At 40.4% G+C, this 24,499-nt stretch overlaps 1 protein-coding gene and 1 long non-coding RNA gene across 3 annotated transcripts in view; one reads left to right on the forward strand and one right to left on the reverse strand.

Annotated features, from left to right (window-relative positions):
* Window positions 1–626: 626 nt before the first annotated feature.
* Window positions 627–12,663, reverse strand: LOC132396304 (uncharacterized). Its single transcript, XR_009512941.1, has 2 exons — window positions 12,530–12,663; window positions 627–3,134 (listed from the first exon to the last, which is right to left on the reverse strand). It is a non-coding gene; the product is annotated as an uncharacterized LOC132396304 (long non-coding RNA).
* LOC132396276 (KAT8 regulatory NSL complex subunit 1-like) overlaps window positions 12,646–24,499 on the forward strand; it is a 146,625-nt gene continuing 134,771 nt past the window's right edge. For both annotated transcript variants that reach the window (XM_059973802.1, XM_059973808.1), the window contains exon 1: window positions 12,646–14,454. In XM_059973802.1, the coding sequence (XP_059829785.1) occupies window positions 12,779–14,454 (1,676 nt within the window). In that variant the 5' untranslated portion in view covers window positions 12,646–12,778. The remainder of the gene's footprint in view (window positions 14,455–24,499) is intronic.

A 24,499-nucleotide genomic window follows, 5' to 3' on the forward strand; every position in this document is an offset into this window, starting at 1 on the left:
CACATTCTGCCCCATTAAGACCTGCTATGCTAAGGCATCCCAGCAAATATTGGGGAACTCATCTACTACTTCAGCCCTGTTGCTTTTATTTGCAACTGATTGTTGTCTGTGTATTTGTTCTTCTAAACTTTGGAGGCCTACAGTATAATCCCATGAAAGTGATCACCCATTCCTTATACCCGAGTTGTACCCATAAATTTGCTGATTCTCCAGGATATCCTTCTTGAATACTCATGCTCTCCCTGATCAGCAATGCAACACCTCTTCCATTGTTGGTAACCCCACCCCTGTCACAACTAAACATTGAACTGCCATGCCTGCCCTTTGCTCCAGCATGCTTTTGTGTTTGCCACGATATCATAAACCCATATGTGTCATACATAGCTAAAAAGGCGGTGTTGATACTAAGTTAAATGATTTGTAGATAGGGTAGAAGGTTATGAGAAATTACACAGGGTCTTCTTGCTACTGCCATTGGGCAAGAGGTATGAGAGCCTTGGGTCCCACACCAGATTCAGGAACAGTTATTATCCTACAACCATCAGGCTCCTGAACCAGAGTGAATAACTTATCAAACCTCTACACTGAACTGATTCTACAACCTATAAACTCAGTTTGAACAACTCTAAAACTCAGCATTATTTATTATTTACATGATTTGCCATCTTTTGCACATTGTCAGTCTTTTTGTTATTTTTCATGAATTCTATTGTATTTTTATTTTCCTATAAATGCTTGAAAAAAATTAAACTCGATGTAGTATATGCATACTTAGATAATAAATTTGATCAACTAGGTATATGAGTTGAGGCTTTCAAACTCGAGTAGGACAGTCATGGAAAACTACAGCACAGAAACAGGGCTTTTGGCTCATTTAGTCCATGCCTAACCATTTAAACGGCCTTGTCTCATTAACCTGCACCTGGACAATAGCCCTCCATGTCCCTCCTATCCATGTATCTATCCAAACTTCTCTTAAACTTTGAAATGGAAGTCACATCTACCACTTGCACTGGCAGCTTGTTCCACACTCCCAGTAACTCGAATGAAGAAGATTCCCCTCCTGTTCCCATTGCACATTTCACCTTTCACCATTAACCCATGACCTCTAGTTGTAGTCTCACCCAACCTTAGTGGAAAAAGCCTACTTGCATTTACCCTATCTACACCTCTCATAATTTTGTATATCTCTATCAAATCTCCCCTTCATCTTCTACATCCTGTGAAATAAAGTCCTAATCTTTTCACTTTCCTTGTAACTCAGGCACTTCAATCCAGGCACCATTCTTGTAAATTTACTCTGTACTCTTTCAATCTTATTTACATCTTTCCTGTAGGAAGGTGACCAAAACTCCATACAATACTCCAAATTAGACCTCACCAATGTCTTATACAACTTAAACATAATATCCTGCCTCCTGTACTCAATACTTTGGTCTATGAAGTTCAATGTGCCAAAAGCTTCCTCTATTACCCTATCTACCTGTGATGCCACTTTCAATGAATTGTGAACCTGTATTCCCAGATCCCTTTGTTCTACCACATTTCTTGGTGCCCTACCACTCACTGTGTAAGACCTACCCTGGTTGGTCCTCTCAAAGTGCAAAACCTTACACTTCTCTGTATTAAATTCTATCTGCCATCTTTCAGTGTTATGGTAAAAAGGGACCCAAGAGTCCAAGTGCAGAGTTCACTTAAAGCAGCATCACAGGTAGATAGGGTATTGAAGGTGTTTGGCACAGTTGTCTTTAGTCAGGACATTGAGTATGGGAGTTTGGAGGTTATGCTGCAGTTACACAAGATGTTGATAAGGCCACTTTTGGAGTATCGTGTGCCAATTTGCTCACCCTTTTATATAAAAGATGTCATTAAACTAGAAAGTATACAGGAAAGACTTAACTAGGTTGTTTCCTCGACTTGTGGGGTGCTGAGTTACAAGGAGAGGTTGCGTAGACTAGGACTGTAATGTAGGAGATTGAGGAGTGACCTCATAATGTTATAAGTGAAGAGCAAGTATATTGTCTTTTTCCCAGGGAGGGGTTGCTAAAAACAAAAAGTTACCCAAGGCGACTTTTAAGAGACTTAAAAGAGCCATTAGAGCAGCTTTGTTACACAAAGGGTGATGTGGATTTGGAATGATCCACCAGAAATAGCGGTTAAGGTAGGCACATTAGGAGCAATAAAAAGCCATCTAAATAACTACATAGACCTGAAAGGGGTAGATGGCTCTGGGCCAAATGTAGGCAGTTGGGACTAACTCACTGGGCAACAGTCTGCATAAAGGAATTGGGCTGAAGGGCCTGGTTTGTTTGTTTTTTCTTTGCTGCAAGACTCCTTGTAAGTGCAGTTAAGCTTACCATGTGGTTTTCACCACGTACAACCCTGAGATTCTTTTTTCTATGGGCATACTTAGTAAATCTAAGGAATAATAGCCAGAAACAGGATCTGTAAACTGTAAACATCAGGAATTATAAATAAACTGCAAATGCAGATAAATAAATAACAATAAATAATGAGCATGAAATAACAATGCAAGTGTCTTTAAATGAGTGTTGTTATCCCCTTTTTTTCAAGAGCCTGATGGTTGAGGGGTAGTAACTGCTCCTGAGCGGTGGTGCGAGTCTTGAGGCATCTGTACCTTCTACCTGATGGCAGCAGTGCGAAAGGAGCATGGCCTGATTGGTGGGGATCTTTGATGGTTGCTGCTTTTCTACAACAGCTTTTCATATTGATAGGATCCGTGGTTGAGATGGTTTTGCCTGTGATGTACCGCGCTGAAAACACTATCTTTCGCAGGATTTTCTGCTCAAAGGCTTTGGTGTTCCCATGCCAGGCCGTAGTGCAGCCAGTCAGCACACTTTTCACCACATATCTATAGAAGTTTGTTAACATTTTTGATGACATGCTGAATCTCCTTTGATTCCTGAGGAAGTAGAGGTGCTGTTGTGTTTTCTTTGCAATTATATGATGGGTCCAGGACAGGTCCTCTGAGATGGTGACACCCAGGAATTTAAAGCTACTGACCCTCTCCACCTCTGATCATTACTGGCTCATGGACCTCTGGTTTCCTTCTCCAGAAGTCTACAGTCAGTTCCTTGGTCTCATTGAGAGGTTGTCGTTATCCACCATCGTTCCTGTACCAAAAAAGACCAAGATAACATGCCTGAACGACTGGCGTCCTGTCACACTTAACTCAATAATAAGCAAATGCTTTAAGATGCTGGTCAAGGACTACATCTGCAGCATGCTACCACCCAAACTGGACCCCTTACAATTTGTCTACTGACATAACTGACTGACAGACAATACAATAGCCACTGCACTACATACTGTCCTTACAAATCTGGAGAAGGAGGATGCTTATGTGAGAATGCTGTTCTTTGACTACAGTTCACCATTCAACACCATAGTTACCTCCAGGCTTGACAAGAAGCTCAGAGACCTCGGCCTTGATCCTGCCTTGTGCAGCTGGAACCTGGACTTCTTGTCAGATTGCTGGCAGCTGGTAAGAATGGGCTCCCTCACCTCCACCCCTCTGACTATCAACACAAATGCCCCTCAGGGCTGTGTACTAAGTCACCTCCTTTACTCCCTGTATACCCATGACTGTGCCGCCACCCACAACTCTAATCTGCTAATTAAATTTGCCGGCGACACTACATTGATTAGCCTTATCTCAAACAATAATGAGATGGCCTATAGGGAAGAAGTCATCTCTCTGACACTGTGGTGTCAAGAAAACCTCTCCCTCAATGTCGCAAAAACAAAGGAGCTGTTTATGGATTACAGGAGGAATGGCGACGGGCTAATCTCTATTGACATCAATGGATCTGGGGTTGAGAGGGTAAACAGCTTTAATTTCCTCAGCATCCAGATCACCAAGGATCTCGCGTGGTCTGTACACACCAGCTGTGTGGTGAAAAAGGCACAACAGCACCTCTTTCACCTCAGGCGGTTGAGGAAGTTTGGTGTGGGCCCCCAAATCCTAATAACTTTCTACAGGGGCATGATTGAGAGCATCCTCACTGGCTGCATCACTGCCTGGTATGGGAACTGTACCTCCCTTAATTGCAGGACTCTGCAGAGAGTGGTGTGGACAGCCCAGCACATCTGTAATTGTGAACTTCCCATGATTCAGGACATTTACAAAGACAGTTGTGAAAAAGGGTCCGAAGGATCTCTGGGGACCCAAGTCATCACAATCTATTCCAGCTGCTACCATCTGGGAAATGGTACCGCAGTAAAAAAGCCAGGACCCTCAGGCTCCGGGGACAGCTTCTTCTGCTGGGCCATTAGACTGATCAGCTCATGCTGATTTGAGTGTATCTCTGTTACATTGACTGTTCTATTTATTATAAATTATTATGATTGCACATTGCACAGTTAGATGTTAATGTAAAGATCTTTACTCATGTATGTAAAGGATGTAAGGAATAGTCAATTCAATATACCAATTGGCCAAGTTTTCAATCTCCCTCCTGAATGCTGATTCATCACCATCTTTGATACAGCCCACAACAGTGATGTCATCAACAAACTTGCATATGGTGTTAGAGCTGTATTTAGCCACACAGTCATAGGTTTAAAGTGAGTAGAGTGGGATCTAAGTACACATCCCTGTGGCGCTCCTGTGCTGACGGATATTGTGGAGATGTTTTTGCCAATCTGAACAGACTGGGGTTTACAAGTGAGGAAATCTAGGTTCCAATTCCACAGGGATATTAAGGCTCAGGTCTTGTAATTTACTGATAATTTCTATACTTGATATACTTTATTGTCACCAAACAATTAATACTAGAGCGTACAATCATCACAGCGATATTTGATTCTGCACTTCATGCTCCCTGAAGTTCAAATCGAAGTAAATATAATAAAAATTTAAATTATAAATCATAATTAGAAAAGGGAAAGTAAGGTAGTGCAAGTCAGGTTCGGATATTCGGAAGGTACGGCCTAGATCCGGTTCAGGATCTGTTCAGCAGTCTTATCACAGTGGGAAAGAAGCTGTTCCCAAATCTGGCCATACGAATCTTCAAGCTCCTGAACCTTCTCCCAGAGGGAGGAGGGAGAAAAAGTGTGTTGGCTGGGTGGGTCGTGCCTTTGATTATCCTGGCAGCACTGCACTGACAGCGTGCAGTGTAAAGTGAGTCCAAGGATGGAAGATTGGTTTGTGTGATGTGCTGGGCTATGTTCACGATCTTCTGCAGCTTCTTCTGGTCTTGGATAATGATGATTCTTAGGGGATGATGGTGTTGAATACTGAGCTGTAACCAGTAAAGAGTATTCACATTCATAGGAGGATCACCAATCCACTAACTGCCATTTCTAAATATTGGACAAAAGAAGGAGGAAAGATGTTAGTTTGATTTTAGCATGGCTTGTTACCACACGGCCTCCTTGTTGAAACCTGACCTGTCAAAGCCTCTGTACTTGGACCTCAAGCTCAACACTTTTGATCTTTAAAAAAAATTATTCTGCTAGAGATCCAACCTTTTTTTAAAAAAAAAATCCTGTCCCTCCACAAGTCTCAAATTATCATTAAAATACTTCTCATTCGTGCAAAATAAAATGTTACCTTCATGTATCAGATGTTAACTGGAATTAAGAAGATAACTGCAGAAAAAGGGGTAATGGTGATTAATTATTCAGGCTGTTATTCAAACAATCAGCCTTGATTAAAGGTAAATATTAGGTTTATTTGTCACATGCATTGAAATATAAAGTGAAATGTGTTGTTTTGCATCAACAACCAACACTGTCCAAGGATTGTGCTGAGGGCAGCCCACAAGTGTTGTCATGGTCCTGGCGCCCACATAGCATGGCTATAACTCACTAAGTCTTTGGAATGTTGGAGGAAATCCATGCAGTCATGGGAGATGGTACAAGTTCCTTACAGACAATGGCAGGAATTGGTGATCACTGGCTAAAGCCTAGACAGTTATCTATTTATAAATATTCGTGAATATGGCTTAATTTGTTTCACAGAAATTCATTGCTTAAAAAGTCCCAGTCCTTAATTTTTGGACTTGTTTGGAAGGCTAGTACAAAAATGAAGGCTGATGGTCATGCATTAATGGGGGAGAGGCCATCACTGAAAAGACCTAAAATTAAGAATATTAAAGGATACTGTAGCAATATTTTGAAAAGGGGAATCACAGAGCAATACAATACAGAAACGGTAAAGAATTACTTTTCACATACTAGCATTTGCTGTGAAAATCAATGCTACTAAGACAAATAATCTGGTCATCATTATTGTAGGAATGTTCTTTGCAGAAATTGGTGACTTGACACATTTTGAAATGTAGTCACTAGGGTATTGTACCTTTCAAGAGCTTTGGGACCTACTTGGGTTCTAAACATTTGATCCTCCAGCCATTAGTTAAAAAACATAAAATTTAAGTTAACTTTGAGAGTCTTTCCGTGTTTTTTGTACTGAATTAAAGATGATTGTCTTCTGATCTGAAAGAGAAACTTGTTAATCTTGGGAAAACTTCAATAGTTAGAGATGCAGAGATACTGTTGCACACTCCAACCACCAATCCATGTAACATGAGGAAATTATTGAATTATAGTTTGCCTTTTTATGGCTATTTGGCTCATTTTGGTGTGAAAGGCTTATAGTGATTTAGTCTATGTTTTTATCGTGATTTTTCAAAAGAGATGCTGGTGCTTTTTGTTATTTGTATTTTATGTGTTTTATATTTGAGCCAGGAGCAACTGCCTTGCTGATAGGATTAAACAAAGTGATGTAACTTCAAAAATGGAGGGAGACAGGATATGGATGAGGCTGGAGTGTTTCTTCGAGCATTGAAAAGTGAGAATTTATTTTCCAATATTTTTCCTGGCGATATTGATTATTTTAAAATTAGCAGTTTTGGAGTTGATAGAATAGTTCTATCACAGTTGAGTTTTCATTCTTTACTGATAATATGAAATGGCAGTTGAGTTTTGATCACAACTCTTTACTGTCCATTTGCCATACATTTTGATTTCCTTGTGGTTCAGCAATTTCTTTCATTTACTTCAGTATGACTCAGCATCCCTAGCTCGGTTTTGAGAATTCCCTACTCCTAATATGGTTAAAACTGGCAGTATTTTTCTACTTTGTTCTGCAACTTTTAATTCCTATATTTGTTATTACTGAACTTGGTTATATTATATTCAGTCTCACCAAGCAGGCCAAACTAACTCAAATTGTGAGTGTTTGAACATGATTTCAATTACTTTTATTGAAATAATTTAAGCTCACAAATACTATTTTCATTTAAATCCTTGACTTTCAATTTAATCAACTATCTCTTAATTCTTGAGCTCTCAACCTTTTTTAATGTGCCATGGACCTGTACCATTAACTAAAGGGTGTGTGGACCCAACCTTGGGAACCCCTGTCTTAACCACAACCTGGCTGCCTGCAAGGTAGATTAAGAATGTTGTAGAATCCTCCCCACTTGCTCCAACCACATAATATTAAACAAGCAGTGATCAGTTTGAGAGGGAGAAGATTAAGTCAGATGTATCAGTATTTAGGTGTAGTAAAGGGAATTGGAGGCAAAAGAATGGAGTTGGCCTGAGTTGAACTCTAACAGGGATGATGGCAGAGCAGCTATGGCTGGAGTTTTTGGGGGCAATTCGGAAGGGGCAGGTAGATACATGCCAAAGACAGCATAAAAGCTAAAGAGAGGGCATCTAATAATAGCTAAAATTTAGTGGGAAGCTTAGAAGATTGGTAAGCTTTTTAAAAAAACTAACAGAAGGTGAATTAAAGAAACATGAGAGAAAGATAGAAATATGAAGGTAAGCAGGCCAATTATATCAGAGGATTTCAGGAGTGTTCTCAGCTATAACAAAGAGCAAAGCAAGCAAGAGTGGATATTGAACTGCAGGAAAATTACGCTGAAGGAATAGTAATGGTGGATGAACTTGCTAAGTATTTTGTGTTGGTCTTCACTGGAAGACACTAGATAGATAGATAGATACTTTATTCATCCCCAAGGGGAAATTCAACATTTTTCCAGTGTCCCATACACTTATTGTAGCAAAACTAATTACATACAGTATTTACCTCAGTATAAATATGATGTGCATCTAAAATCACCCTCCCAAAAACCATTAATAAATAGCTTTTAAAAAGTTCTTAAATAGTTTACTAAAGTACATTGAGTGGTAACTTAAGCTCAGTCCTAACCCCGGCACTTTAACATGTCTTGCCCCTAGTGGTTGAATTGTAGAGCCGAATGGCGTTGGGGAGTAATGATCTCTTCATCCTGTCTGAGGAGCATTGCATTGACAGCAACCTGCCGCTGAAGCTGCTTCTCTGTCTCTGGATGGTGCTGTGCAGAGGATGTTCAGGGTTTTCCATGATTGACTGTAGCCTACTCAGCGCCCTCCGCTCTGCCACCGATGTCATACTCTCCAGTTCTGTGCCCACGACAGAGCCCACCTTCCTTACCAGCTTATTAAGGCGTGAGGCGTCCCTCTTCTTAATGCTGCCTCCCCAGCACGCCACCACAAAGAAGAGGGCACTCTCCACAACTGACCGATAGAACATCTTCAGCATCTCACTACAAACATTGAATGATGCCAGCCTTCTGAGGAAGTATAGTCGACTCTGTGCTTTCCTGCACAGGGCATCTGTGTTGGCAGACCAGTCTAGCTTCTCGTCTAACTGCACTCCCAGATACTTGTAGGTCTTAACCTGCTCCACACATTCTCCATTAATGATCACTGGCTCCATATGAGGCCTAGGTCTCCTAAAGTCCACCACCATCTCCTTGGTCTTGGTGATATTGAGACGCAGGTAGTTTGAGTTGCGCCATATCACAAAGTCCTGTATCAGTTTCCTATACTCTTCCTCCTGACCATTGCTGACACACCCCTCTATGGCCGTGTCATCAGCGAACTTCTGCACTTGGCAGGACTCCGAGGAGGACACTAGGAGGATGCCAGAAATTTGAGAGAGTTAGGGGCAAGAATTGAGTGTAGAAAGGAGAAAGTGCTTGGGAAGCTGAAAGGTCTGAAGATAGATTAATCACCTGGACCAGATTGATGACACCCAGAGTTCTGAAAGGGGTGGCAAAAGAGATTGTGGAGGCAATAGTATTGATCTTTGAAGAATCACTAAATTGTGGAATGTTTCTGGAGGACTGGAAAATTGCAAATGTCATTCCATTCTTTAAGAAGGGAGGGAGGCAGAAGAAAGGAAATTTAGGCCAGTTAGCTTGACTTTGATAGTTGGGAAGATGTTGAAGTCCATTATTAAGGATGAGGTTTTGGGGTACTTGGAGGTGCATGATAAAGTAGGCCAAATTCAGCATGATTTACTTAAGGGGAATCTTGCCTGACAAATTTGTTGGAATTATTTGAGGAAATAACAGGCAGGAGAGTCAGTGGATGTTGTTTACTTGGATTTTCAGAAGGCCTTTAACAAGGTGCCACATGTGATGCTTCTTAACAAGAGCCCATGGTATTATAGGAAAGACAGAAGCATCGATAGAAGATTGACTGGTAGGAGGCAAGGAGTCAGAATAGAGGCCTATTCTGGTGGCTGCTGGTGTCTCATGGTGTTCCTCAAAGGTTGGTCTTGGGATTACTTCTTTTCAAGTTGTTTGTCAATGATTTGGATGATGGAATTGATGGCTTTGTGGCCAGGTTTTCAGATGATACAAAGATAGGTGGAGGGGCAGGTAGTGTTGAGGAAGCAGTAAATTTGCAGGAGTACTTGGGACAGATTGGGAGAATGGGCAAAGAAATTGCTGATGGAATATAGTGTAGGGAAGTGTGGTCATGCTCTTTGGTAGGAGGAATAAAGGCATAACTATTTTCTAAACAAGGTGAACATTCAGAAATCGGAGGTGCAGAAGGTCTTGGGAGTTATCATGCAGCATTCCCCAAAGGTTGACTTGTAAGTTGAGTCGGTGGTAAGGAAGGTAAATGCAATGTTAGCATTCATTTCGAGAGGACTAGAATATTGTGAGCAGCTTTGGGTCCCTGATTTGAGAAGAGATGTGCTGACATTGGAGAGAGTGCAGAGGAAATTCACGAGATTGATTCTAGGAATGAAGGCATTAACATATAAGGACTAAATCATGGCCTTTACTTGCTGGAGTTTAGAATAGTGAGGGGGAATTTCATTGAAATCTATCTAATATTGAAAGGCCTAGTTAAAGTGGATGTGGAGAGGATGTTTCCTTTTGTGGGTGAGTCTAGGATCAGGGTGTACAGCCTTAAAAGAGAGGTGTCCATGTCAAACAGAGATGAGAAGAAATTTCTTTAGCCAGTGGGTGTGAATCTGAGGAATTCATTGACATGGATGGCTGTGGAGGCTAAGTCATTGAGTATATTGAAAGCTGAGAATGATAGGTTTTTGGTTAGTAATGGCGTCAAAGGTTATGGGGAGATGGCAGGAGAATGCGGTTGTGACGGATAATTAATCAACCATGATGGAATGGTGGAACAGACTTGATGGGCTGAGTGGCCTGTGCTCCTGTGTCTCGTCTAAAGCATTTCACTTATTACAGGTCTAAACATTCACAACTGTCATGATTGATATACATCAGCTGCAAGGTCCCACTAATAAATTGCAATGTTATAACTTTTCAAACCACTCCAATAGATCTCCCAGGCCTGCAACATCTACTGTCATGAAGAACAAAGACAGCTAGCATAAAGAAGTAACTAGTATCTGCAGTTTTTCGTCCAAATTGGACTATCCTAAACTGGAATTACCATTTCTAAATTCTGAAACTCCTTGCCTGATTGCTTAGGAACATGAATAAACAAGACTAGAGACACCAAAATCAATAGCCCTTAACAATGTCTGAATGCTGTAAATATATTTGGAAAGAACTATCACTTGCCACCTTTTATATCTATAATTATCATTCATAGTTTACCCCCATCCAATACATTAGTCAACTATGCATATAAGTCTAATGTTTGTCTCCATTAGACTTGTGTTGCTTCTCCCTTTGATTGCAAAACCTTCTGTGTTTTTTATCTCGGCTATCCCAAATTAGAGTACAGTATCTTTATTATGACTTTGCAACCTGACTAATCTGTAATACCCAATTGGTCAAAATAGTGTGGTTAAATACAGAATTTTTGAGCAGGTATCAAACCAACTTTATATAAGCAACACACAAAATGCTGGTGGAATGCAGCAGGCCAGGCAGCATTTATAGGAAGAAGTACAATTAACGTTTTGGGTCGAGACCCTTCATCAGGACTAATGGAAAAAAGAGATAATAAGAGATTTGGTGGGGGAGACCCAAAAAGGAGAAGACAGGAGGGGGGGGGGGGGATGAAGCTAAGAGCTGGAAAGTTGATTGGCAAAAGGGATACAAGGCTGGAAAAGGGGGAAGTATCATAGGACAGAAGGCCTTAGAAGAAAGAAGTGGGGAGGGGAGCACCAGAGGAAAATGGAGAACAGGCAAGGAGTTATTGTGAGAGGGAAAGAGAGGAAAAAAATTAAAAAATTAGGGATGAGGTAAGAAGGGGAGGAGGGGCATTAATTGAAGTTAGATAAATCAATGTTCATGCCATCAGGTTGGAGGCTACCCTGATGGAATATCAGGTGTTCCTCCAACCTGAGTGTGCCTTCATCTTGACAGGAGAGGAGGCCATGGATAGACATATCAGAATGGGAATAGGACGTGGATTTAAAATGTGGCCACTGGCAGAAACTGCTTCCTCTGGCGGACAGAGTGTAGGTGTTCAGTGAAATGGTCTCCTGGTCTGCGTCGGGTCTCACCAATATATAGAAGTCCACACCAGGAGCACTGGACACAGTATTTGGGACACCTGCAATATTTAATTTCCTGTGTAATCCAAGTGCGGATTTGCCATTCCTCAGTGTCTTCTAATTTGTTTTGCTTGTTAATTTGCTCATATAAAAGTATTAATTTTCTTTGAGATGCCTATCTTACACCCGTATTTGTCTATTGTGTATTGCAGAACAGGTTTGACCATCCATGACTCACTTATATACAATATGAATATTTATTAGAAATAAGATTTACTATTCTGAGTTCATTTTCATCTGTCAGAAAATGGAAAAATTGTACTGGTTTATTCGTACTCTTTTTAAGAGCTATTCACAGCGTTGTATCATTTGCATTTAAAATGATCATGGTTCAGGAATGGTTGTTTATTGTGGTTAAATGTCCGTTCTTTGCACTGACGTATACCTTAGTGTACCTTTTGATAATCCTGAGCAGATTGATGGGGGGGGGGGGGGAGATTTTGTGTATTGTTTAAAACATTTCGTAGTGACGTGATCCAGAAGCTTGAGAATCAGCACAGCTGTGCTCATTATGTGAACAAGGACAGAAGCAACATCGAGAAAACCCGCATTACACGGCAGTTACAACTTTTGGGACAAGCCCGTACTATATTTAGCTTAGCTATACTTGAAGTTTTCTTATTAATTCGTACATGTGAAAATATGAACGTCACTACTATTTAAATACAAAGTATTTGAAATTAAATTATGTTTTTAGTAATAGCGCAAGCGGATTAAACAACCTACCTTTTGAATAATTTTACATTGGAGTTTTGGGTATTATGTTAAGGGTATAGAATAATAAACGACTAAACGAATGATGAAGACCTGGCATAAAAGCCTTTTACACAGTATTTTCCGTAATTTCTGTAGGATCATCCGCTGGTGTTGTGGGCGCGCGCGCTTTTTCCCCGTGACCCAACAAGTCCGCCATTTTGTGGTGGGGGAGGGGAGCAGGGTGGAGGGGGGGTGGGGGAAGGGAGAGCTGGAAACAAGATGGCCGCCGGTCGCTTGAAGCGAATAGCTTCACCGGCTGTGAGTGAAAGCACTAGCGAAGCGCGGCAGCAGCACCACGGACTCAACTTGGCGGTGTCGTCATCATCACTGCCGCCGCTATCGTCGTCGTCTTCTTCACCAGCGTTCTCGTTGCCCTCGTCTTCGCCGCTTTCATCTGCGGCCTCTAATGGCACTTTAGACGAAGACGTAGGGGAGGAAAATAATAAAAATAAAAAACTCGCCGACCCTTTATATTTTTCCGTCGGCCGTATGGACTCTCTGTTCTTGGCCCGGCCGACTAGAGTGCGGCGGCGTCCGGAGACTGAGCCTTTTTACCACGGCGAGAGCTGCGCTGTGGCTGTTCTGGGAGGAGCGAAAGAGCCTGAGACAAAAACTTATAATCACCACAATCATCACAACCACCGCCACCATTCTCCTCACCGGCGGCACCATCGCCACCACCAGGCCGGCGAGTTGCAACAGAGGCGGGTGAGTTGTACGGAAGCCCCCGGCCTCGGCCTAAATAGGGGGGACTCGCAGATTTACGGCAAGCGTCAGGACAGAATGAATTCTGATGGAGTTTTCTGTGCCGCGGGCGACGAGAAAGAGATAGGTAAAGTTACGGATTCGAGCACCACTGGTAATGGCTTGATGAAAGAAACGCCTTGTCTCAGCTGTGACTCTGGCCTGGTGAATGGCAGTAACAAAGCGGTGGGCGGCTGTGGCGTCCAGCGGACCAACGGCGCCATCTCGCTAAATTCGGCCTCGCCTGGAAAGGGAAACTCGGATAAAAGACGCTGGCACAGGCTGCAAAGAAGTACTAACACCTCTGCAACTGATTCCGGCCTGCTGACGAAAGGCAGCGGCAAAATCCCCAACCTCGAATATGGATGTCGAACGGATCTTCATGGCTCCAAACCGGTGGGAGTTTCGTTCAAACCACACTGCGGCGAAATAAATCTAAATTGTCTGGGGACTGAGACCCAAAACACAAAAAAACATTCTCCTGAGAGCATCAGCACAAACACGACTAACCACCATAATAATCTCAGCATTGTTAGCAGTCAGAATAATTTTAATGTTAGCCAGGATGAGGTGAGTGTTCAGAGTTTAGTAGTTGCAAGTAAACAAGCTGAGATCAGGACCAGGGCTCATCGACTCTGCAAGCGTTTACAAGTTGTGCAAGCTAAGCAGGTGGAGCGCCATGCTCAGCAGCAGCTAGCAGGTTTGGTGGGACATAGTCTAAAGCAATTTTCTTCCACTTTCACCAAAAGTCTTATTAATAACTGTAGTAGCACTAATAATAAATATACAAGCACTTTGCATGGGAGTGGCAACCTGCAGGTTGGATCTGTACTACTGAAGAGTACTTTTCCAAGGACGGATCCAGAAGTAGATGCTGATGGTGTTCATTCCTGTTCTAGTTCCTCCCTCGGATTTGGGGAAAGCAATAAATGTTTACTATCTTCACTGAATGGGGATACTTTCTCTGGTTTTGTGAAAGATCGAGCTATCTCTGAGGATCTACTAAAATTGGTGTCCAGTGTGACTGCAAAACTCAGAACTTCTGAGCGAGCATTTGATTCTGATGCCACAGAAAGCAGCTCAGGGGGTGAGACTGATTTGGAAGAGGATGGTACAAATGATGCAAAATTGGAGTATCGTCATGCAATTCTGTAAGTAAAGAGGTATTGACTTGTATAATGGGCTCTGTTTATTGGTTTTGTGAATGCACTTTCCCATTTCAATTTAAGACTAAAAGAAGCAATCATGTCTTTGAAGTGCACAATATCTTAGAGTTTGTAAAATTAAAAATGTTTTATTCTTGCTATTAATTTGTCAGACAGCAGTAGATGAGATCTGGACTTTGGACTTGGATAGGAATATATCTTAAGCAGAAGTGCCTGGTGCATCCCCATTGACTTGAGTTGGAAGGTCTGCTTTAGTCTTTTGCTTTTAATGTTGAAGTAACAGGATGCTCTGATGCATGACCACCAGTCACAGGATTATTCAATGGATTGTGATGTATAAGCCTTCCACAGTGCAGCAATATGTTTTGAAGTTTGTAATACCAGTGCCAATAGAGTAGCAGGGTATTAATCATATAGGCATGTTAAATGCTTGTTTTGACATTTTTGTTTTTCTGTCAGTATTAATCATCTAATTTTCCTGACTTTAAAATTGTATTGCAAGTCTAAAGAGGTACAATGATTAAGTTCAACCATTGAAGAAGCTGAAAGTGGTGAATTAAAATCTTGTTTTATTCCTGGATGACAATGGGCAGACCTTTGAGTTTACCTTGGGTTAAAGGCCAATCTTTTGATTTCTAGACACTCAGAACTTGAATTTTGTCTTGTTTACTGAGCGATATCTTGTTTTCCTGTATGTTTGGCCTTGTTTGTGTATAATAGTCCCTAAATTATGTTTGCTTAATTTACTAGAATTGATTCATTTTTGGCTTCTGTTTACAAATTTATTTAGCACAGGTTGACATCTGCTTGGTTTAGTTATCAATTATACCCTGACTTCATTTATTCTGCTGCACTATTTTGAGAAAAGTCGTATTTGCAATTTTTTTGATAATGATCATTGTGCTTTGCATTTTGAAAACGGTTTGCTTTTTAACAAGCCTGTTCTGTGGATGAAGCGTAGCGACCGATTTCTTAAGTGTTTCTTCATTTCTTTGATTATTCACTTTAAGATCTAGTTGTTACAAGATTAAAATAATGATCCTTCATTTTCAAGGTGTACCTTTTATCCTTTTTATTTAAAGATTTTTATTCACTTATTTTGAGCTGTTTGAATTTTAATTAGAAAGTTTGCATGATCTCTTCGTATCATTTGCCATCGATGGTTAGGTCTGCAGATCAGCTGAGAAATATTAATTTGAATAATTGTTGTTTCTCCTTCATTGTAATGCAAGTTTTGGTGCCAGATCTTCCATTAAGATGCTTACTGAATCGGAGGATAATTGAAATTTGATGTTCAACCACCAACAACATTGAAGTGTGGCCCAACTGTGCTGTGGGTAGCAGAAGTGAAAGATTCTTGAAATGTGCATCATGCACTAATTAAATATATTACACCTGAGTTGGTATAAAAAGACAGTGAATTGGATCTGTATAGTGCTTTTCACCTCACTTTATTACAAATCAAGATGTTCTTTTAAAGCAGATGTTTGATCTTACAAAGAGTACTTCACTATTTTGGGAAATATGACAGCTAGTCATAACAAGCTCCCATTAATACTGATGTGTTGATAAATTGGTTTTAGAAACTTAAATGAGGGATAATTTTTTGGTGGGGATTTCATATTTTCCTAAGGTATAAATAACAGTGTGGTTTTCAGCATTCACGAGAGGGGGAGAGAGAGAGAGAGAGATCATTTGCAAGAAGCTACCCATTGGCAGCGCTGCATTCCCTCAATATTGTCCAAAATTGATCTTTAACATAACATAATATTAATTTTTCCTCGGTCATTTGAAGCTAAAACCATTAGCGCAAATAACTAAACATTTTAAGTCCTGTTTGGAGTTTTGAGAGCTTCAGATTTTTCATTGATTTTTGGTTTTTAATCTGTAAATAATAGATCGTTGTGTAAAGGATTCATAAAGCAATGTAGAAGACAGTCTTGAGTCCCACTCTTTCATCATGCTCCATACATTGTTAAGCTACTGAAGATCAACATTGAAATACAAAAGTTAAGGTCTTGTCCTAATGTAATTACAGCTGTTGTTGTCTTGTAAGGTTGATGAGGGAGTGTTTCTGTATGAAATGCATATGTATGGCTTTCCTCATGGAATCGTGGGAATCAGCATGTTCTTACTAGATGATAGGATGCAGCTTATAACATCAAAGTTTCAAGATGATCATTGAGAATTTTTTTGCTTATGTAAACTGTCTTTATTCCAATGATTTATTGAAAGTTGGTATTTTTTTTGTAACCTCATAATTTCAAACACTAATTTATACCCTCAAGTTTATCTTGCTAAAATAAATGAAAAGTTATTTTTGGTCAAAAATTTTCTGATAAGTATAACAAAGGTAAAATTTCCCAATTGCATGTTTTAGCTAATTGTACTGTATTGCCATGTAGAGACATTGTCATTATTAAATTTGCAGGAGCATGTGGTCTGTTTCCAGTGTGGTTCTGCTGATCACAATGCATTGACTCTTTTTGGGAACTTAAGCATGTTGAGTAGAGCTGAGCTTTGTGCATAGCAAAGCAGTTGTTAGAACTCTTTTTCCACCTGGAAAATGAAAATGGCGGAGGACCAATGCTATGAATGAAATCAAGTGATTCCTGACCCAAGAGTCAACTTGAAGAACCTTCAAATATATTAGCTGCAATTTGGGAGTTTTTCTCAGAACTAGAAATGTACATATGAAGTTAAATTAGTTAATTAAACTTAAGGAATTCATTTTTTTTCTCTCATGTTTAAGTTCTGCTCTTTGCTGATTATCTTGATCCAATCAAAGCCATTTCTAAAGCAACCCAAGCCTAGTAACCCATCCCAGAATTGAGGATTACAGTGAAATAAGGAAAGAAAGATTACAAAGAAGACATGACAACTGCTATGTTTCATTAGGAGTTTTAGGAGAATTGGTATGTCACCAGACACTTGCCAATTACTGTATATATAGTATGGAGAGTGCTATAAGTGGTTGCATTACTGTCTGGAATGGAGGGGCCACTGCACAGGATTGGATAAAGCTGCAGAAAATTGCCAGCTCCATCATGAGCCCTGGCCTCCCAGCATCCAGGACACCTTCAAAAAAAAGATAGCTTCCATCATTAAGGACCCCATTCACCAAGGACATGCCTTCTCATTGCTACCATCAAGGAGATGGTACAGCTACCTGAAGACACGCTCATTGTTTCAGGAACAACTTCTCCTCTGCCATCAGATCTCTGAATGGACAATGAACCCATTTACATTACCTCAGTTTTTTACTCTCTTTTTGCACTACTTTATTTTTTATATATACTTTTATAACTGGTTGTCAGAATGTACTGCTACAAAACAACCAATTTCCTGATATGCCAACAATACGAAATCTGATTCTGAAATAGGACTCTGAAGGAACACTCTACTGGGTATCAGAATGAACGAATGAAGGCAAAATAGTTCATTATGGCAGTTTGTACTAATATTGGCATAATTAGTAAGTCTATAGATGATACAAAATTAATGGTTTTGAGAATCATAAACTGCAGTGTGCTATTGATCAGATTGTAATATTGTCAGGGGAAAGGCAATCAGAATTCTGATAAGTGTGAGGTGATGCACTTTGGGAGGACTCGTAAAGATATGACAATGTGTGATAAGGTATTAAATTATTGAGGTACAAAGGTGCCTTGGTATACATCACTTAAGGAATATTTAGATCAGCATTTGAATTGGTCAGCATGGACGGAATAGGCCAAATGGCCTGTTTCTGTGCTATAATGGTTCTCTGTTTCTCTACCACATTGGTGATGTATGTTTTTGTCAACAATAGTACCCTTTGTCAACCAATAACACCATAGAAGAGTGTAACATGATATTTGATACGCAAGCAATACACACACAATGCTGGAGAAACTCAGCAGGCCAGGCAGCATCTAGGAAAAGAGCACAGTCGATGTTTTGGGCCGAAACCCTTCAGCAGGACTGGACAAAAAAAGCTGAAGAGTAGATTTAAAAGGCTGGGGGAGGGGAGAGAAAAACACAAGGTGGCAGGTGAAACCTGAAGTGGGAGGGATGAAGAAAAGGGCTGGGAAGTAAATTGGTGAAAGACAGAAGGCCATGGAAGAAAGAAAAAGGGTGAGGAGCACCAGAGGGAGGTGATGGGTGGGCAAGGAGATAGCACGGTGTACTGTCTAACTGTTGCGTTACATGCACACGACTGACACTAGTAGAAAGGTCCGGCAACAGTTTATGGTTTTGTTTTTTTAAGAAAATTGTCCTAAATAAGCAGCTGCCCCAATTAACCAAAGGCCCAATTAAACGGAACACACTGTATCATAAAATAAATTACAAGGGTCTTAGGTCTTAATTGCTATTGTACACCACTGGTCATCAGCTTCCAATCGCAGTAGTAAACTTTTACTCTCGCTCTCCCTTATACTAAACCAATTTTTGATGCAACTATCCAACCTAACTTCTATTCCTTGGATTCTGACCTCTTGGATGAGCCTTTTTATTGGACCTTTTCATAGGCCTTTTTTGGAGACCAAATCAAATGCATAACCCTCAACAGAATAAAATTCAATTAAGTAAGTCAAATGGATCTCTCACCAACAAAATTGCACGGACTATCCCTGTTTGGTCCTAATCTTTGTTTTGATTAATCCTTTCCAATATTTTTCCAGTAACTTCACTATTAATGTTAACCTAATTGGCCTATAATTACTCGTCTTATTCTTCTGTCCTTGCTGAATATAGTTCAAGTTCAGGTTTATTGTATTTCAGCCACAACTAGATACACAGCTAAACGAAACATCATTCCTCACGGTTCCACATTTGCTTTTTTATGCTCATCTGGCATCTATGCAGTGAAGATTTGAGTATTCCAAACAGAGTCATGGCTGATTTTTTTTTTTGTTTGCTGTATAGAATATTGGAATTTTTCTTGTCAGGCCCTGTGGGTTTTATCAGCCTTTTATGGCTGCTGTGACTTCTGATACTTCCTATGATTTTAATTTTTTTTGCTTCAGACTTTCATTTTACCAGCTGAAGTCTTCATATACTATATCTAAAGTAACTACAGATTCATTTAAAATCTTGCTCATGTGCATTGGTTCCATGTACAGATTGCTACTTAGTCCTCTAAACTTTCCATTGCCATGCTCTTGCACTTTTTATTGTTGTACTTGGCAGTGCCATTTTGTTGGTCCCTTTCATCCTAGTTTCTTTAGCACTCTTCTACACTCCTGCAATTCTTCTCTTGGTTTCAGTACTCAATAACTGTTATTGCTTCCTTCTTTTTCATTTATCAACACCTCACTATCTCTTGACATCCAAGGTTCCATGAAACTTGTTTGACCCTGAATTCTCTCACCATTTGATTTTTTTATAAAGGATTCCTGCTAATCTGCCAGTAGCTGCTCCATATTTATGATTGCTGGGTCCTGTCTAATGTTATTAAAATCGGTCTTCCTGCAATTTAGACAATTGATTTCTGGACTATCTACATTCCTTCCCATAATGACTTGAAATTTACCAAGCTAATGGGGGTGGTGGTGGTGGGAGTTGGTAGAGTAGTTGATAGCATTGTGGAGAGAAAAAAAATGTGATTAATGTAAATGGGTGCTTGATGTTTCCTGTGCATGGTAGCCACAAAATATGCAGTCACATTTCTCTGGTATGAGCTACCCTTTCAAAATGTATAATGTCTTTTGTTACTTATTAAAACTTAGAATCTGCATACATTATCCTGAATAACAGACTTCTGTAATAGTTTTTATCACTTTGGTAGCCCAAACGATCTAATTTCTCTATTTTCCCCCTCATCGGTTTGCTATATGATGATGTAACTTAAAATAGGAGCAGGAGTAGGATATTTGGCCTTTCAAGCTTGTCCCATTTAATGTGATCATAACTTACCTAAGGTCCTATCTTTTCAGTATCAGTTCCCTATAGCCATGGATTTCCTGATTTTTGCAGAAATTTATCTACATCCTCTTTTTTTTTAAAAAAAAGTGAATTAGCTTCCGCAATGGCGAGAACTTGGTAAAATTACACTTGGCCATCCATAATGTTCTTGCCAAATCCTTAAACTCTGGGAATTAAGCTTCATGTTGAGGGAAATCATATTTAATGCTGTCCTTTGGTTTGTCAGTTTTGGTCAGTGCTTGAACTTAAATTTAAAAAAATTTTGACGGTTAAAGTAATAATGCTATTATTTCAATGTGTGATTACATGAATGGCTTTTTCTTAAGTGCTTGGATAGATCATATGGGTGCTAGTTCTTGAACAATGAACCTTTTTTGGAGACTGAAGAGTTGGATCAGGAAATCTGATGTGTTTCAAGGAAGTTGTGAATTTGCTGAGAAAATTACATTCTTAATCATCCTCAGATCATGCCATCCATCTTTAGGAAGCTGGTAATCTAGTGGGATTGCCAGAGTTGATAAAGGTGTTGACTGACTTCACTTACAGAAAAGATTATCAGAGGCATCAATGTAATAATGTAAATCATCTAGGTGCATGATTAGGATCATCTAGTTAGCTTGACATCAGTGGTGGGAAGATGCTAGACACGATTATAAAAGATTAAATAATGGCACGTTTGGATAGCGGTAACTGGATTGGTCCGGGTCAGCATGGATTTACAAAGGGGAAATCATGCTTGACTAATCTTCTGGAATTTTTTGAGGATGTAACTATGAAAATTGACAAGGGAGGGCCAGTGGATGTAGTGTACCTGGACTTTCAGAAAGCCTTTGATGAGGTCCCACATAGGAGATTAGTGGGCAAAATTGGAGCGCATGGTATTGGTACTGACATAGATAGAAAATTGGTTGGCAGACAGGAAACGGAGTAGGGATTAACGGATTCTTTTCAGAATGGCAGGCAGTGACTGGTGGGGTACCGTAAGGCTCGGTGCTGGGACAGCAGCTATTTACAATATACATTAATGATTTAGATGAAGGGATTAAAAGTAACATCAGCAAATTTGCAGATGACACAAAGCTGGGTAGTAGTGTGAAATATGAGGAGGATGTTAGGAGAATGCTGGGTGATTGGGTGGATACAGTTTAATGTGGATAAATGTGAGGTTATCCACTTTGGTGGCAAGAACAGGAAGGCAGATTACTATCTGAATGGCGTCAAGTTAGGAAAAGGGGAAGTACAACGAGATCTAGGTGTCCTTGTTCATCAGTCACTGAAAGTAAGCATGTAGGTACAGCAGGCAGTGAAGAAAGCTAATGGCATGTTGGCCTTCATAACAAGGGGAGTTGAGTATAGGAGCAAAGAGGTGTCCTTCTGCAGTTGTACAGGGCCCTGGTGAGACCACACCTGGAGTATTGTGTTCAGTTTTGGTCTCCAAATTTGAGGAAGGACATTCTTGCTATTGAGGGAGTGCAGCGTAGATTCACGAGATTAGTTCCCGGGATGGAGGGACTGTCATATGTTGAAAGATTGGATCAACTGGGTTTGTATACATTGGAATTTAGAAGAATGAGAGGGGATCTGATTGAAACATATAAGATTATTAAGGGATTGGACACACTGGAGGCAGGAAAAATGTTCCCGATGTTGGGGGAAATCCAGAACCAGAGGCCACAGTTTAAGAATAAGGGGTAGGCCATTTAGAACAGAGTTCAGGAAAAAATTTTTCGCATAGAGTTGTGGATCCATGGAATGCTTTGCCTCAGAAGGCAGTGGAGGCCAATTCTCTGGATACTTTCAAGAAAGTGTTAGAACTCTTAAAGATAGTGGAGTCGAGGGATATGGGGAGAAGGCAGGAATGGGGTACTGATTGTGGATGATCAGCCATGATCACATTGAAAGGTGGTGCTGGCTCGAAGGGCCAAATGGCCTACTCCTGCACTTATTGTCTATTGATATTTCTCTGATAAAATGTAACAAAAATGTATTCCATAAAATTATCAAAGGAAATAATGTTATGTCTTTGGAGATTCTAAACTACTTCCCAGCCATTTTAAAAACATAATTGTTTTCTTTGCTATCAGTGCACCCTTGGCAAGTCTAGCAGTTATTGCTAATCCGTAATTATTGTTGAGAGGCAAGTTGCCTCCGTGAACCAGTATAGTCATCGTGAAAGTACAGTGATATACATGGTCGGCAACAATACTCAGGCTGTTGCATTTAAACAATGCTGAATTTATATTAAGGGACATGATGTGTGCCAAGAACACATTCCCCACACTGTTACACCACTACCACTACCCTGAACCATTGACACAAGGCAAGATAGATCCATGAATTTATGTTGTTTATGCCAAATACTGGCTACCAACTGCAAGTTGCAGAGAAATTGAGATTTATCAGACCAGCTGATGCTTTTCCAATCTTCAACTGTCTAATTTTGGTGAGTCTGTGCCCACTGCAGCCTCAGTTTCCTGTTCTTAGCTGACAGGAGTGGAACCTGGTGTGTTCTTCTGCTGTAGCCTATCCACTTAAAGGTTTGACTTGTTGAACGTTCAGAGATGCTTTTCTGTTGTGACATGTGGTTATTTAAGTTGCTCTTGCCTTCCTGACAGCTGAACCAATCCAAAGTTCTAAGTATTTATTATCGATATACATATGTCACCATATACAACCCTGAGATTCATTTTCTTGCAGACGTTCACAGTAAGTACAAGGCATACAATAGAATCAATGAAGACATAGAATGAATTAACAACCATTGTGCAAAGACAAGTACAAGTACAAAAAGAAAGAAAAATGATAATAAATATCGAGAACATGTGTTGAAGAGTCCTTGAAAGTAAGTGTATTGGTTGTGAGAACAGTTCAGTGATGGGGTCAGTGAAGTTATCACATCTGGTTCAATAGCCTGTTGGTTGAGGGGTTAATAAAGTTCCCTAAATCTAACAGTGTGGTTTCTGAGGCTCCTTTACCTCTTTTCTGATGGCTGTAGCAAGGTGAAAGTGTGACCTATATGATGGATGCTGCTTTTCTGTGACAGTGCTACATGTGGATGTGCTTAGTGCTGTGTAAGGCTCTAACCTGATGTACTGGGCTGTACCCACTACTTTTAGTAGACTTTTCCATTCAAGGGCATTGGTGGTTCCATATTAGGCCATGATGCAACCAGTCGCCATACTCTCCACCACACATCTACAGAGGTTTGTCAAAGTTTTAGATGACGTGCAGAATCTTCGCAAATTTCTGAGAATTAGAGGCTCTGCTGTACTTTGTAATACATGGGACTTGTGTGTTGGACACAAGATGGATCCTCTGAAATAATAACACAGGGGAACTTAAAGTTGCTGACCCTCTTCACCTCTGAACCCCTGATGAGGACTGGTTCATGGACCTCTGGTTTCCTCCTCCTTTAACACCTTGGTCTTGTTGACATTAAATGAGAGGTGGTTGTTGTGGCACCACTCAGCAAGATTTTCTATCTCCCTCTTGTATGTTGATTTGTCATCATCTTTGGTTTGGCCAACAACAAGTCAAGTCAACTTTTATTGTCATTTCGACCATAACTGCTGGTACAGTGCATAGTAAAAATGAGACAACGTTTTTCAGGATCATGGTTTACATGACACAGTACAAAAAACTAGACTGAACTACGTAATAAAAAAAAAACACAGAGAAAGCTACACTAGACTACAGACCTACACTGGACTGCATAAAGTGCACAAAAATAGTGCAGACATTACAATAAATAATAAACAGGACAGTAAGGCAAGGTGTCAGTCCAGGCTTTGGGTATTGAGGAGTCTGATGGCTTGGGGGAAGAAACTATTATATAGTCTGGTCGTAAGAGTCCAAATGCTTCGGAGCCTTTTCCCAGACGGCAGGAGGGAGAAGAGATTGTATGAGGGGTGCATGGGGTCCTTCATCATGCTGTTTCCTTTGTGGATGCAGCGTATAGTGTAAATGTCCGTGATGGCGGGAAGAGAGACCCCGATGATCTTCTCAGCTATCTGCTGCGGGGTCTCGCTATCCGAGATGGTGTAATTTCTGAACCAGGCAGTGATGCAGTTGCTCAGGATGCTCTCAATACAACCCCTGTAGAATGTGATGAGGATGTGGGGTG

This window comes from Hypanus sabinus, chromosome 1, assembly GCF_030144855.1.
Source record: "Hypanus sabinus isolate sHypSab1 chromosome 1, sHypSab1.hap1, whole genome shotgun sequence".
Lineage (NCBI taxonomy): Eukaryota > Metazoa > Chordata > Chondrichthyes > Myliobatiformes > Dasyatidae > Hypanus > Hypanus sabinus.